Genomic DNA, 14371 nt, shown 5'->3' with positions numbered 1-14371 from the left:
AGGCAGCTCCCATGTGCTAGATCTTGAGCATTATCCTTCCTCATTCTGGAACTCTCAGTGGAAACCAGGCAGGGAAAGATGGAATCAGACACTTTATCACCCTGGTCCTTTGGTGCGATGTGCTTCAGGCTCCAGCTCAGCCCTTCATCCCTCGGCAGAACCCCAGCCTGTCCTAATTTTGACTTCACTTGGGCTCCTGCATCCCCATCCTTCCCTGGAAGGATTCAGTGGGGAGCTGCAGTCCTTGCTCAGCCCTTTTTGGGGAGCCCTGTTAATATCTGCCTGGATTCACAGCTTGCTCTATTACAGCGCTCCTATAAATGTCAGGAGACAGGCGTGGGAGGGAATCCATGGAGAAGGAGAGGGATGGAGAAGCAAAACTGCAGGGCTTGGCACTGGCAGAGGGGCTGCAAAGGCGCTGCTGGGAGTCCCCTGTGCCACTCCCCTGTGGCAGGGTGGGGATGGTGGGATGCTCCAAAGCAGAGGACACACCTGGGCTGTCCCGAGGGCTGCTTCCCTGTGGGATTGCTGGTCTCCCACCATGGCAAGGCACCTTCCAGCCATGCAGCGAGGGGAAAGGGGCTGTAAAGCTGGGCTTTAGTCCTGTTAAAAGCTACTGGGCCCTACCAAGCACCAGAGGTGAGAGCTGGGGGTGTTACGGATGCGGCGCCCGCCCCTCCGATCCCTGTGTTGGAACTCACATTAAAGATCAGGGCCACATGTCCATCATCAAACCCGGGGACATCAGGGTGGATGTTCTGGGTATTTCCAAGGTAAAACAACAGGGAGGGAAGTGGGGGGCGAGGAGGGTTGGAGAAAAAGAAATAAAATAGAAGAAAAAAAAAAAAAAACTTTCAAGTCATTTTTGGAAATGAAACAGGAGGAGAACAAAAGAAACCACCCAAAAACAAAGCCAGGAAGGAGGAATGTGTTTGATTTTCGGAAATGGTATCCCTTGCTTTGGTTTTGCTATTTTACCCTGTGTCTGGCGGGAATTTACCTCTGGAACATCCAAGTTGGACTGGTAGCTATTCCTCTGCACCAGGTTATTTTAGGGACATGTGTTCCCATCACTAAAAATACCCTATTTCTACCTGTTTTCTGAACAACATGGGCCGTGTTATGCTGCTGTCTGTCCCTGGTGGGTTGTTTATCACGCCAGCCAGGGAGATTTCATGCAAGGGATGATGAAACCCTGGAAGCTCCAAGGGGACCACAGTGCAGGTCAAGTATTTATTGGGGTCTTGCCTCTTCCCCTATTTCTTCCCAAAAAAACCAAACCTGGTAAGTACAAACAAGTCTGACCGGGGCATTGGTTCGCTCTTCCCTCCCTCCTGTGTTCACCTACCTGGCACTGTAAATATTTAAAGCTTTATCCCTTGTTTTCCCATGGGACAGATGTTGGGATCATTGAGAAAGGATGAGCTGGTCCAGGGGAAAGTGATTTGAAGTAGGAGTGAAGTAGGTTTGCTTCTCCATCAGGAGCCTAGTTTACCCTGATTGCATAATCTGATTTCATAATTATTTTCCTTTTCTATTTCTGTCTGTCCTAGAGCTAAATCCTCAGGAACAGCACCTGGGACCAGTGCAAACCTCAGTGCCCCAGGATGTGGGAATGGCCAGTCCTTGCAGGTGGATGCTGCACTAAAATCACCTAGGATTGTTTCCTGAGATAAAAATCACATTATTTTCTCTTTCTGTGTTGGTTCTTCCTTAAACCCTGCTGCTGCTGCTCTGAAATTTGGCCCTGACCCAGCTCTTGCAAAGGCTGAGCCCTACAGAGTTGGTGCCCCTCCTGCTGACACCCTCCTTCTTCCCTGCACGCAGTCTGGGGCTCCCTGGCACCCAACCCAACTCCACTACTTGTAAAAGTATTTCAAGAAATTATTTTGAGGGGTACAGCTTGTTTTTGGAATGGGGTTTTGGATTGAGAAAGCCTTTCTTGTCAAAATTACAACCCAGGGTGGTGCCCACTGGGCAAACCAGGAGGTGTCCACCAGCAGCGACAGCAACGCTGATGATCCTCATCTCCTGAAGATGCTTCTGGGATGCAAAAGATCTTGGGATACCTGTCCCACCCCCCTGCCACCTAACCTGGTCCTTCTTTTGGGAGAAGCGCTGGTGGCAGCCGTAGATGGCCGCGACGAGCAGCAGGGACCCGGCCAGGGTGATGATGGTGATGATCAGGGGCGTGCTGAACTCGTCGTTGATGGTCATGTCCTCCACCATTTTGTCAGAGGTGATGTTGACGATGCCGAGCTGCCACAGAAGGGACAGGTCAGGCTCCTGTGCCACCGACCAGTGGGGAACATCCCTGGGGCAGCTGTGCCGTGAGCAGGGACCCTCTTACCTCCTCTAAGCTGTCCTTCTTCTCCTTCAGCTCCATGAGGACTTCTCCTGAGTCCAAGGGAACTGGGGGAAGAAAAAGGCTTCAGTGAGCACAAGGTGTGGACAGGAGACAGGTTGTGCCACTATACCCTTGTCAGAGGGGTGACCCAGTTTCTGGGGGAGGTAGATGAAGATGTGTGGGGATGAAGCCAACCCTTGTAGGTGCTTCACAGCCAGACCAGGAGCCAGGATCTCTTCTGGAAAGGGGACAGCCCCAGAGCCCCCAGGCCCCACCATCTATCTCCAGTGGGTGATTTACAAGCAAACCCAGTATCTGGCTCCTCAAGGCTTCGTCCTCAGTGCCTGGGTGATTTCCCTGAGGTTGGATGTGGAGTTTGGATCACCCACCCAGGTCCTGCTCTGATGATGGGTAAGAGCAAATGGAGCCCAGGCCTTCTTCCCCCTCAAGCTAGGGCAGCAGGATGTCTCCACCTCCCAGGCACCCTGATCCTAAAGCAATGTTTGGGCACACCTAGGCTGAGCTGGGTGTCCCAGCAGGGCTCTGACATGGGTGACAACCTCCTCTCTGTGGTCTTTGGGGAAGGATTTGAACTGGGCACCCAGTTTTAACCACCTGGGAGGAATTCTTCCTCCTGGAGACTGAGGAACATGGACTGGCCATGACTGACCATGGCAGAGGGAGCTGGTGCATTCCTTGGGGCGCAGAGCTCATTTCTGGGATCGTTCCTCTCCCAGACCACTGGTACGGGGCAAAACAGAGTCCTTTGGCCAAGCTCTAGTAGACCTGAGGGCTCTGCCAGGCCTCCAGCTCTGGGATCCCCAGTGCCACCCTGTGCCCCTGCAGCAGGAGGGTGGGATCATACTCACGGTGCAGGATCACGCGCACAGCCCAGTGGTGGGATGGGCTCTCGCTGGCCGTCAGCATCACCGTGCACCAGTCCCTGCTGGCATCAAACACGTGCTGGGCCGTGGAGCAGAAACTCTCAAAGAAGGAGTTGTTCTTGCTGGCAGCCTTCCACTTATCCTGCGATGACAGCGAGGGTCAGCACTGCTCCCCCACCCAGGGACTGCCCGGGATCATCCCGCCCCATCGCTAGGGGTGCAGGATGTCCCAGCCTTACAGAATGACCCCTTTAAGACTGGATGTTCCACTGTGTGCCATGGTTTGGTGGACAAGGTGGTGTTGGGTCATAGGTTGGACTCGGTGATCTCAGAGGTCTTTTCCAACCGAATGGATTCTGTGATTCTCCCTCCTCCCTGTGCACTGCCCGGCTGCCGCCGGCCCTCCCGGGGAACAGGAAAAGTTTAAAAGTAGTTTCTTTACAAGGAGCCGAGCTCTTGGCTGCCGTTCCTCACCGGGGCCCTGCACCAGCCTTATCTGTGAGCCGCAGCTTTCGGTGTTCCAGGAATAGCAGGTCCCTGAGGGAAGCGGGGCGGGGGGGCTGGGGAGGCCAGGGGGCCACAGCAGGAGCAGGGCAGGGCTGTGCAGCCCCACAGTTCCCCCACAGGCATCTCCAGCCTTTCTACCCTCTGTCCCCACCAACACAGGTCCCTGTCCTGCCTAAACTTCCCCACAGCTCTGCAGGGAAGAGCAAGAGAGCGTGTCTTGCTTTTAGATAGAATCACAGAATGAATCACGGAGTGGTTTGGGGTAGAAGGGACCCAAAACATCATCCAGTTCCACTCCCTGCCATGGGCAGGGACACCTTCCATAGACCAGATTGCTCTAAGCCCCTCCAACCTGGCCTTCAACACGTCCAGGGATGGGAAACCACAGCTTCTCTGGGCAAACCAAAGCATCCCTGGAGAGTTGGGAGAGGGGTGGATGGAGCCCACACTCCCCCTGGGGTGTTTCTGAGGTTTTTTTGCTCGATGCTAATCTGGGAGCTCACTGAAGCAATCACCCTCCTGCCTGCACAGATCCTGCACGTGTGGATGTGGCACTTGGGGACACAGGTTAGCGATGGATTTGGCAGTGCTGGGTTAATGGTTGAACTTGTTGACCTTAGCAGGCTTTTCCAACCTAAATCCTTCCATGGTTCTGTGCACAGACCTGGCCCTCACAGGTCCTGTGTGAGAGGTGCTGTATATACAGCTGCTATGTGCACAAGTCTTCCGTGTGCAGGTGATCCTGTGTGTAAAAGTCCTTGATCCCTGCTGAAATGAGGTGCCTGGCTGGGAAAGGCTCTGCTCCACCACCCCAAACCTTCCCCTCCAATCCCAACACCACTGATGGCTGGCAGCACCCGCTTGCTGCACCGCAGGGATGGGAGCTGCCGGGCCCCGGGACGCACCTAATCTCACCCCATCTTATCTAAATATTTGGGAAGCAGCAGTGGAGGGAGACAGGATGCACTTGCCGGGGCGGAAGGCTGGCCCCGGGTACAGAGCTCAGCATCGGGAGGCCCCGGCTGTCCCTGGGAACGGCCACTGTCCCTTGCCTGTCCTTTCGCTTTGCACAGGGACAGCTTCCCCGGGGCCCCTCGGTGGGCTTGTAGCATCCCTGGGAAAAGAGCTGGGTGGGAAATCTGCCCCAGCCCGAGGGCAGCGTTCCCTGCAAAGCTGGTTCCCAGCAGGACAGGGAGGAGGGGGCTGTAGCTCGGTGGTTTTATCACGTCTGGACGCTGGGTTGTGCTCCTACACTTGGAATGTCTTGAGATTTTCCAGTCCCTGTCTGTACAGCATTTCGCTTGGCAGAGGAAGGGAAAGCCTCTGATGCCTCCCTGCATCCTCCTTCCCCTGGTTTTGCCGCAGCTCAGCTTTCCCCCAGCCCTCAATAATCTGTTTCTTCCCCTACCACCCCATTTGGGGGGGGGGGGGGGGGGGAAGACCCTTTTTTGGGGTGGGGAGGGAAATGGGATGCGAGGCTAAAACTCGCTGAGACCACTTCAGTGGCAGCTGGTGAGCAGCGCCTGAAGCCCTTCAGAGGGTGAACTAGAGGGATCTGGAGGGAAACTGCAATTTCCAGGGCAGGAGAGGGGCAGGGTGAGGCCGCTGGGCCGGCGGGGATGCCCCTGGCAGCTCCCCCTCCGCCGCCGGAGCCGCTCGCATTCCTTGGCCGGAGTTGACAGGCGCTGCCGAGCAGCTCGGATCCGGTTCCCACACTGGCGGGGACCTAAAACCAACATCCCCGAATGAGGTAACAGCACTTGAGTCAACAAACCACCCCCGCCAGCTGCACGGGGTGAGGGGGGACCACGACCCTGCTCGGTGAGGGAGTCCCTCCGCCTGCTCCAGGGACTGTCCTGTGTCCCTGGACCAGTGGGTGTCACACAGCAATTCCAGGGGGTCCGAGTGGTCCTGCTGTGGTTTTTGCATCCCCCACTGCAGCAGGTTCTGGTGCTCCCCAGCATCCACTGACTCGGCTCCTTGGACACATCTGTGTCCAGGTGAGGGGCACGATGGAGGAGGAACACCCGGGAGATGGAACACACGGGGTTGTGTGGCTGAACCACAGCTCAGGCTACACCAACCACCTCTGTCACCGTCTCTTCTTGCTTCACCTAACTCATTTTGGGGTTAGGGTGAGAAGCATCCATCCATCCCTCCACCATCCATCCATCCATCCATCCATCCATCCATCCATCCATCCTCCACCCATCCCTTCCAAAGCAGGAGAAACCCAACTGTAAATGCATTTGCGAGCCAGACCTTGGAAGAAGTCATCCTCTAGAATGTAAAGTATTGAGCTAATAAGCCTTACTAAAAACTCCTTAAGATCCTGCTGTTATCAAAGGAAGGAGAAGGAGGAGGTGGGGGAACATGGACCAACCTGTTCAGCATTGGTTCAAAGCATCACCTGAAGAGGAAGGATGCAGGGAACCAACCAGCCTGTGAAACACCTACAGTCCACAAAGTGGTACCAGCTGTATATTTGGCTTTTTTTTTTTAGGATTTCTAGTTTGAGTTCCTTGTTTTCTGGAGAAAGTGAGGTGTGGTGGGGTGAAAGGTCTGCAATTCCTGGGTTCAGTCCCACCTGTTTGCTGGGGTACCCCCATCACTGGTGCTGTGAATGGGGTGGGTGGCTCTGCACTGTCCTCTCCCCTGCCCTGTGTGATCCAGTCATGTCCCCCAGCACTGGTCCCCCCCCACAGCCCTGGCTTCTTGGTGGATCTGAATTTTCAGTACAATGCCACCCTGCCTCTGCCTTGTTCTGGGAGCAGGGTTGGAGCTGTTTCTGGAACACTTCTTATAGCACACACTTTCCTGTTTTCCCACGGGCTGTGAAACGCAGAGGATTTTTTCACTTTGCTGTCAGGATTTGGCTACAGACGTGTTTACCAGGCCTACAAAGCAGGGAAACCAGATAGTGCCATTTCTCTGTTATCTGCTCGGCTTGGGAGGCACAGAATGGGCTGCAGTTTTCAGGAACGCGAGTGGAAAGTTAAGGGTGAGCGGGGGGAAGGTGCTTTGGCAGCTGAGGAGGGCGATGGGACGGGAGGATGCACCCTTGCCAGCCCTGCAGCCTTTCTGGGGCTGTTTTGGAGTGTAATTGGCATTTTGTGCTAACAATGCTCTGGCTCATTATTACATCCAGAAGAATCAAAGGGAAGCAGGCCGGGAGACTCGCTGGCTCGCCAGCTCCAATGCTCCATGGCCCTGGAGCAGGCTGTGATGCCAAGATGTGGTGTCTGCCCATCCCTCAGCTTGCTGGTGCTTCCCAGCCTCACCATCCCTGCTTCCAAAAGCCTCCCAGGACAACTCCACGGGAAGGACAGCAGCTCTGGAACATCACTGTGCCCAGAAGGAGGGGGGAAGCTTCAAACACCAGCCCGGTCCTAAGTCCCTTTAGGCTCCAAAACTGGATTTTGTCAATCTGATTGAATATTTTTATGTATTCAGTACAAAATTTGATGAGAAGATTTTCCAGCATGAGCCTGCAGCTGTGTCCAGACATTACATGGGGGAAGGGGTGGTCTCAGGAGAGACCATCCTGCTGGGGCTTCATGGAAATAAGGCCCCTCCTTGGAATCATCCTCAGCATTCAGAGCATCACTAAAGGGCATCACCACCACTGCAGGTGTGTGGGCAAGGAGCATTTACACCCAGCAGCAGCCAGAGCAGGGAGGTGACAACAGACAGCAGGCAGCTGCTTTCCCTCCTCCAGGAGCACAGTGGATGATACTGGGAGGTCCAAGCCCTGTCCAGGGCTGCCAGGCAGGGCCATCACCCGGGCACAGGGAATTCAAGAGCTGCTGTGGTCAGGAGTTGCATTCACAATGTGTCTGGAGGGGTTTTGTGAACACAGTGTGGCTTCACTTGGAGAGTCCCAGCTCGGCTGATTTTGTGATTCACTTAGGACATGGAGTGACAGGACAAAGGGGAGCAGTTTTAAATTAAAAGAGGAGAGATTTAGATTAGATATTAGTAAGAAATTCATTACTGTGAGGATGGTGAGACACTGGAGCAGGTTGTCCAGAGAAGCTGAGGCTGCCCCATCCCTGGCAGTGTCCAAGGCCAGGCTGGACAGAGCTTGGAGCAATCTGGTCTGATGGAAGGTGTCCCTGCCCATGGCACAGGCTGTGAGAAGGTCCCTGAAGTGCCAATTTTCCACTGCTCACACTGCCAGAAACCAGAGCATTATCATGCCAAACCCCACCCCTGAGCCCTGCCCACAGTTGCTCTGTCAGGACCTCACCAGCCATTTACTGGTGTCTCTTCCTCTTTACCACCAGCTTAAAACTTCTTCCTATTTGGAACTTGTCAGCATAGTGCATCTTCCCTATTGCAGGAAGCTCCGAGTTTCCACCAGAACCATTCTGAAGGTGGCAATCCCTCAGGAACACCAGCAGACAGTGCCCACCCACCAGAAAGGGTCTTGGTGTGTGGTCCTGAGTTGGGCTTGCCTGCCCCCAGCCTTCCCACCACATTTTACTGCTCTCTGGTCTTGCAGAGGGTCTGAAACCATGAAATGGAGTTTTCCCCCTCTCACTTAAGGGTTCTATGAGGGCATTGAGGAGCACAGTGAGTCCCAAACTCCAGGCTCCTCTGCCTCCCAGCTGCTCTGTAGTTGGATGCCACCCCAGCCCAGTGTGAGGTACAAGATCTCACAAGTGCACAATAACTGTAGAGGAACACTTCAATTTTTTCTTGGGTTTTGGGACAAATTTCAGCCCCTCAGTTTAGGCAAAAAGCTTTCCTGCTCGCATAGGGAAAGATTTACTGTTTAAAATTTTCCATTGGTCTTTCTGTAAGACCTGGGTGGGCTCACCTGGTCCTTCTACTTGGAGAAGACAGCACTGGCCTCTTGTCTTCCTGCCACATCCCCCACTGGTGACACTGCTGAACATGGGTTTGCATTCACCATTTTACGTTGGTTGCATCTTTGATGAAATTCCCTCATTTCTGAGCATTTTCTCACATGCTCAGAGCACCACAGGCTAAAATCTGAACCTCCAACAGCTGCTAATTCTCCATGGAAGTCAAAAAGGTGATACTTACACATGTTCTGGGTTCTTTCAGGTGAATGGTGGGCCTGGTATGTTGCACCCTTTCACAACAGATGAGCTGGAAAGGCAGAATAAAAGCAGCTCTCAGTGGTGGACAAAGGTTGGAAGGACAGTTGGTCACCAATCCAACAGCCCATCATTTTTTTTTTCCTGGGAAAAGAGCCTGCCCCCCTCCTGGCTGCATTCTTCTGGGAGTTGTGCAGAGCCAGAAGGTCCCCCCGAGCCTCCTTTTCCCCAGGCTGAGCCCTCCCAGCTCCCTCAGTTGCTCCAGACCCCTCCCCTGGACACACTGCCCTTCACCTCCATCCTCATTGTCCCCTCTCTGGAAAGCTCCAGGAGAAAAGGATGGGAGTAACTGACCTCTAAAGGTCCTTGCCACCCCAAACAGTTCTGTGATTCTACAACCCGGAATTCCTTTGCTGGAAGATTTTTTTTTTACTCTCTCTGACACAGAAGCAGTGAGAAGAGCTGCAGACCCCACCTGCACGTGGGATGGCAGCTGAATTGACACCACTGAGAGGTGCCCACCTTCACCTTTGGTGCCATTACCTCACTGTCGGAAGAAATGTTGGGGTGTGTCTGGCCAGAAGTGCAGCTCCCTGCCTGGTCTGTCTGGTTCCCCGGGGCTGGAGGGTGGGCACCGTCAGGGCTCTGGGAGGCACTGGCAGGTTTGGATGATGTGGATCCAACGTCCTGGGTACTCTGGTCTGGCTCCCCAGTATGCACCAAAAAACAAGCAGACAGACACTGACACAGTATAGAGGATACAGATGGCACAGGCCTGTCAGGGATCACCTCAGAATCACTTTTCATCTCTAGGTCTACCTTGAAGCTCATTCTGCTGGAGAGGCTTTAGATTGGTTATTTAATTTTATATCTTTTTTGGCTTTACTTTGATATGGAAAAAATCTGATTACTGGTTTTATTTTCTGCTGCTGAAACTCATCAGAGAGGAACAAAAGGCCATGGGATGGCTGTGTGTGGGTAGCTGGGTAATCACTGAGAAGTGTGGGGTGACCCTCCTTTCCCTTTATCTGGGGTGACTCCCATGGAGATTTCCTCAACAGATCCTGGCTGCCCAGGATCTCCCACTGTCGGGAGGGGATGTAATGCCATAACCTCTGCTGACTGCACCTCCATGGAAAAATTCCAGGATGACAAGCTTGGAAGTAGCGCCTGGTTCTACAGGAGACAGCCTGTGGTGTCCTGCCTGGTATTCCAGGAGGGCACAGGTCCCAAATCTGCCAGTCCTATTCTCTGACACCTGAGGTCACCTCTGAGGACTTGGTTAAGTTCTGTATCATCTTAGAATTGTTTGTGCAGCGGGAGTAGGGCAAGGAGCACAGCAGCCTCCTGCCTCCCCAGATCCCTTTGAAGACATGGATCTTCATCCCTGGCTTACTAATTGATCCTTAAGTGGTGACAAAGAGAATTAAAATGCCACAGGATGTTCACAGCCTGATTGCTCTCGGGACTCCTACCTCTTCCACAGAAAAGATGAGGGATATTTTTCTCCCAGACACATTCTGAAGGCTCCAGGAGAGAATTAATTCCAAAGCCATCTGTTTCTCATGAATTCTGCCAGCTATTTATTAAATATAAAGGGTTTTTTAGACCTCTTCAGGCTTAATGCTTGAGGCCCAATTTGAATTAACATAATTTTATATATGATCCTTCAGTGGAGAACAGTCCTGTGGAGCAGGAGGGGAAGGAAAGGTAAGAGAAACATCCTTCATGGATATTTTCACCTCATTCCTGCCCACATATGACCTGGGGGAAGCCAGTGAAGATGGTCTTGCAATAAAACCTTGGCCCATTCAGTGGTGCCAACAGCTGAGAGGCTGAGGGGGATAGAGATGGTTTTCAAGTGGCTTCTGTATTCCAGGTAACTGGAAATTGGGTCAGGAAGAGCATTTTCCAGGGGAAGATAATGAAGGGCTCCAGTGTGATCACAGCTTTTACTCAGAGCCAGATGTGAGCTGAACCCACAATTCCAGCCAAGTCTGGAAGGCTCCATGGAGCCCTCACAGTCCCACAGGGTCTCTGAATTCCCTGTGAATGCTACCAGACAAAATGCCAGTTTGGAGGGTTGAACTGTGCCTCACCAGGACACCCAGGAGCTAACAGGACTGTAAAACTCCAGAGGTCAGAGAAAACACCTTACTGGTGTTCAGCAAGGTCCTAAACATCATGTGGACACTCCTAATGTTGCCTAGGCAGCAGCCAGCAACCAAAGCCCTCCCGCAGCACTGCTGAACGTCCTACCAAAGTCAGACTCCTCAGGGGTTGTAAACTCAGAGTTTAGCCACAAAATCTCCTTAGTCATCTAAAGCTCATTTTCTGTGCATGCCCAGACAGCCTTCCCTAAGCTGTCAGCTGCACCAGGGATCTCCCAGGGGCAGCATTCCGGGGGCTGTCACGCTGCTTCCCCAGCTCTCCTGCCTCAGTCCCCAGCCCATCGCCGCTGCTCCCGTTCGCCGCCACTGAAGATCGAGCCTCTGCAGTTGATGGTGCTCCAGGCACCCTTTGGTCCATCTAAAAGCCAATGCCTGCACTTTGCCAGTTGATTCATTCCTTGAATTTCACCGACTGCATTGACTCGACCTCCACCGAGGACAACAGGGACTTAAACACGTGCTTGTCACACTGACAACTGCCCTGGGAAGTCCTAAAATGAGACAAGGTGGTGACAGCCCATAATGGCAGGAGGGGCTTAGGTAGCCAGAGCAAGAGAAAACACAAAAAAGGCCTCCCCAGCACATGAAACCAAGATTCCTGCCCCCTGTTACCTGCCCCAGAAGCTGTCGTGGTGGCTGCCTCTGGGACTGTGTCTTTGCTGCCAGCTTTTGACATCGGAGTGGTGGCGAGGGACGAGGATCCAGTCGGAGAGGCAACAGAACTTTTGGTGCTTCCAGGACTGGTGGAAGGGATTGATCCCTGGGCTGGAGAACTGGAAGAAGAAGGAGGCTCTTTGGTGGCATTTTGTGAAGAAGAGACAACATACTCCTTGGAGCTTTGGGAAGGGTCAATACTCGGCACTGTGGTGCTCTCACTGGTGTTAGGCAAATGAGCCAAAGGTGGCTTTCCCTGAGGCTCTGTGGAGGGAGAGGATGTGTCAACAGCCCCTACAGCTCCTGGAGGACTGGTAGCATTAGTGATGGCAGATTTTGCAGCAGCAGTGGTGCCCGAGCTTCCCGAACTAGCTGTAGTATCGGTCTGCTGTGAAGCACTGGGGCTTTCAGCAGAGGCGGTTTTGGGGTCGGGGGTGCTGTGTGAGGAGCTGTCCTGCCCAGACGTCTGGGATGGGGCGGTGGTGGAAGGCGACGTGGCCTCCGATGTTGCCAGAGTGGACCCTGCCTCTGTGGGAGGTGACGCGGTACTGGGGGACAGAGGTGTCCCCGGGTTGGTTGTGGTGGGGATGCTTTGAGCAGGGCTGGGTGCTGCCCCAGTGGTCTGAGCCGTGGTGATGGTGTTGGCTTGCACTGTGGTAGATGATGGTGCAGAGGTGGTTGGTGAGGTCTCTCTAGCGCTTGCAGGTGGGGTCGACGAGGAGGCTTCTGTGCTTGTGGTGGCCGGGGCTTGTTCTGGGGCTGTATCATCCTGAGAGCTGACACCTGGGGAAAAGCGAAAACAACAGCTAAGGAAGCTGCCCTTGGTTTTCCCTCAGAACGTGTATCTGTAGAAGTAAACGCAGGTATAAACCACGAGTCATTCCCTCGGGGCTTGCCTTGTGCTCTCCAAAGTCGTATCAAATTCCATGTTCTGGTATCACTGTGTCCAGCAGAGGAGGACAAGAGGAACCTCCTAACGTCGTCAAACTAACAGGGCTTTAGAGCAAGAGCGGGAGGACAAGGCCTGCTGGGTCTCAGGACACAGGTCTCCCTCAGATGGGAGGCCCACCAGCTTCCATGAAAAGCCCTGCAAATGGTCCCCAAAACAAAGCAGAGCCAGCCCTTGTAAGGGGACAGCCAAGGGATGCACTGACTGCAAATGTCCATCCCGGCTATGAGGGTCTCCCCCACCCCTGAAGGGATGAGGTGACACAGAATCACAGAATCATTAAGGCTGGAAAACACCTCCAAGATCATTAAGCCCAAACAATGACCCCACATTATCACACGCAAAGAGATCTGTGTTTGGTTTCTGAAGAATACTTTAAACTTTTAAATGATGAAGCTGTTCCTCAGTTGGGGATGCAGCTGAAGGACAACTCACCTGACAAGAGAGAACTCTCCCACTGCAGAGAGCTCTGCAATGTGCTGTGATGCCAAAATGGGGCATTTTCACTGCTAAACCAGTATAAAAATCTATTTAAAAATAGATAAATAGAAATCTATTTAAAAATCTATCTATAAAAGTCTATTCTTCTGTTTGTCATCACTGCAGGAGCTCCACCAATGGCCACAGAGAATTTCCCTATGTGGCAATCACCAGTTCTGGGCTCTTGCTCAAATTTACCCCTGGTAAAGTTTGACCAATTTTTCACCTTTCAGGAAACCTGGGCTGAGCCACTTTATCCATGGATCCCTCTGGAATCAAAGCAATGACCTGATTTGGGGAGAAGGTTCTTCCATTTGGTGACTGTGCAGAAGAACTGCTTTAATTTTTTCCCCCCATGAAGCATTCATATGTTATTTCCAACCCTCCAAAACAGGAGTCACACTTCCAAAGATCAATTTTTAGCCTAATTTTTCTCTCCAAAGACCTGCTTTGCTCCTCCATGCTGGCACACAGGCAAAGTATCTTCTCTTACAGAGCCTGTCTATTGACACTGATAGTGCATCAAAGATTGGGTGAAGCTCAAGTTTCTGGTGGGAAAATTTAACTCCATCATGCCAGCATCTGGCTTGAGAAGGACCTGGGGAGTGGGATTTGGGATGAGGGGGCTGCAACAAGTTTGGGTTCCTGTGGGAACTGCCTGGGGACAGAGTGGGTTTGGAGGAGGCAGAGGAGCCACAGCTGGGCCTTGCTTAGGCATCCAAACAGGGAATGGAAAGGAAAGGAATGGAATGGAATATGGAATATTTCAGTTGGAATGGACCTACACTGATCAGCTCATCCAACTGCCTGACCATTTCAGGGGGATCACAGTACCACTGACTGATTTGGCTTGGAAGGGACCTCAAAGATCATCTCATTCCAACCCCTCCTGCCATGGGCAAGGACACCTTCCACTATCCCAGGGTGCTTCAAGCCTCATCCAGCCTGGCCTTGAATGTTTCCAGGGATGGGGCAACCACAGCTTCTCTGGGCAACCTGTGCCAGGGCCTCCCCACCCTCCCAGACAAGAATTTCTCCCCAATATCCCATCTAACCCTGCTCTCTGTCACTTTAAAGCCATCGCCCCTTGTCGTGTCACTCCGTGCCTTTGTAAAAGTTCAGATCTCCTCCCAAAACATGGTTTCCTCACCAGCCACCAAGAGCAGCCACTCCTGGAAACACAATCAAGATGTGAGTGTAACTGAAAGTAGCAGCATGAATTATTTTAGGAAACACTTGGCTTGTGAGAAAACATTTCCATTACATCTGCAGGAAAAGGGCTTTTGTGGAGATAAGTCATATTTCCTATTGGC

General features: G+C 52.8%; 1 protein-coding gene across 3 annotated transcripts in view; it reads right to left on the bottom strand.

Moving 5' to 3' along the window:
* The window catches only part of PODXL (podocalyxin like), a 44093-nt gene that overhangs the window by 2929 nt on the left and 26793 nt on the right, over positions 1-14371 (bottom strand). For 2 of the 3 annotated variants that reach the window (XM_038154801.1, XM_038154802.1), the window contains exons 2-8: positions 11588-12412; positions 9348-9505; positions 8791-8856; positions 3217-3373; positions 2351-2412; positions 2095-2259; positions 702-758 (exon numbers count right to left, since the gene is read on the bottom strand). In XM_038154801.1, coding sequence (XP_038010729.1) covers positions 702-758; positions 2095-2259; positions 2351-2412; positions 3217-3373; positions 8791-8856; positions 9348-9505; positions 11588-12412 — 1490 coding nt within the window. The remainder of the gene's footprint in view (positions 1-701; positions 759-2094; positions 2260-2350; positions 2413-3216; positions 3374-8790; positions 8857-9347; positions 9506-11587; positions 12413-14371) is intronic. The other variant, XM_038154803.1, reaches the window with a different exon arrangement.

Source organism: Motacilla alba, chromosome 1A (genome assembly GCF_015832195.1).
Source record: "Motacilla alba alba isolate MOTALB_02 chromosome 1A, Motacilla_alba_V1.0_pri, whole genome shotgun sequence".
In the NCBI taxonomy this organism is placed as follows: Eukaryota; Metazoa; Chordata; class Aves; order Passeriformes; family Motacillidae; genus Motacilla; species Motacilla alba.
The sequence above is the reverse complement of the archived record's forward strand: the minus strand, read 5'-3'. Positions and strand labels throughout refer to the sequence as shown.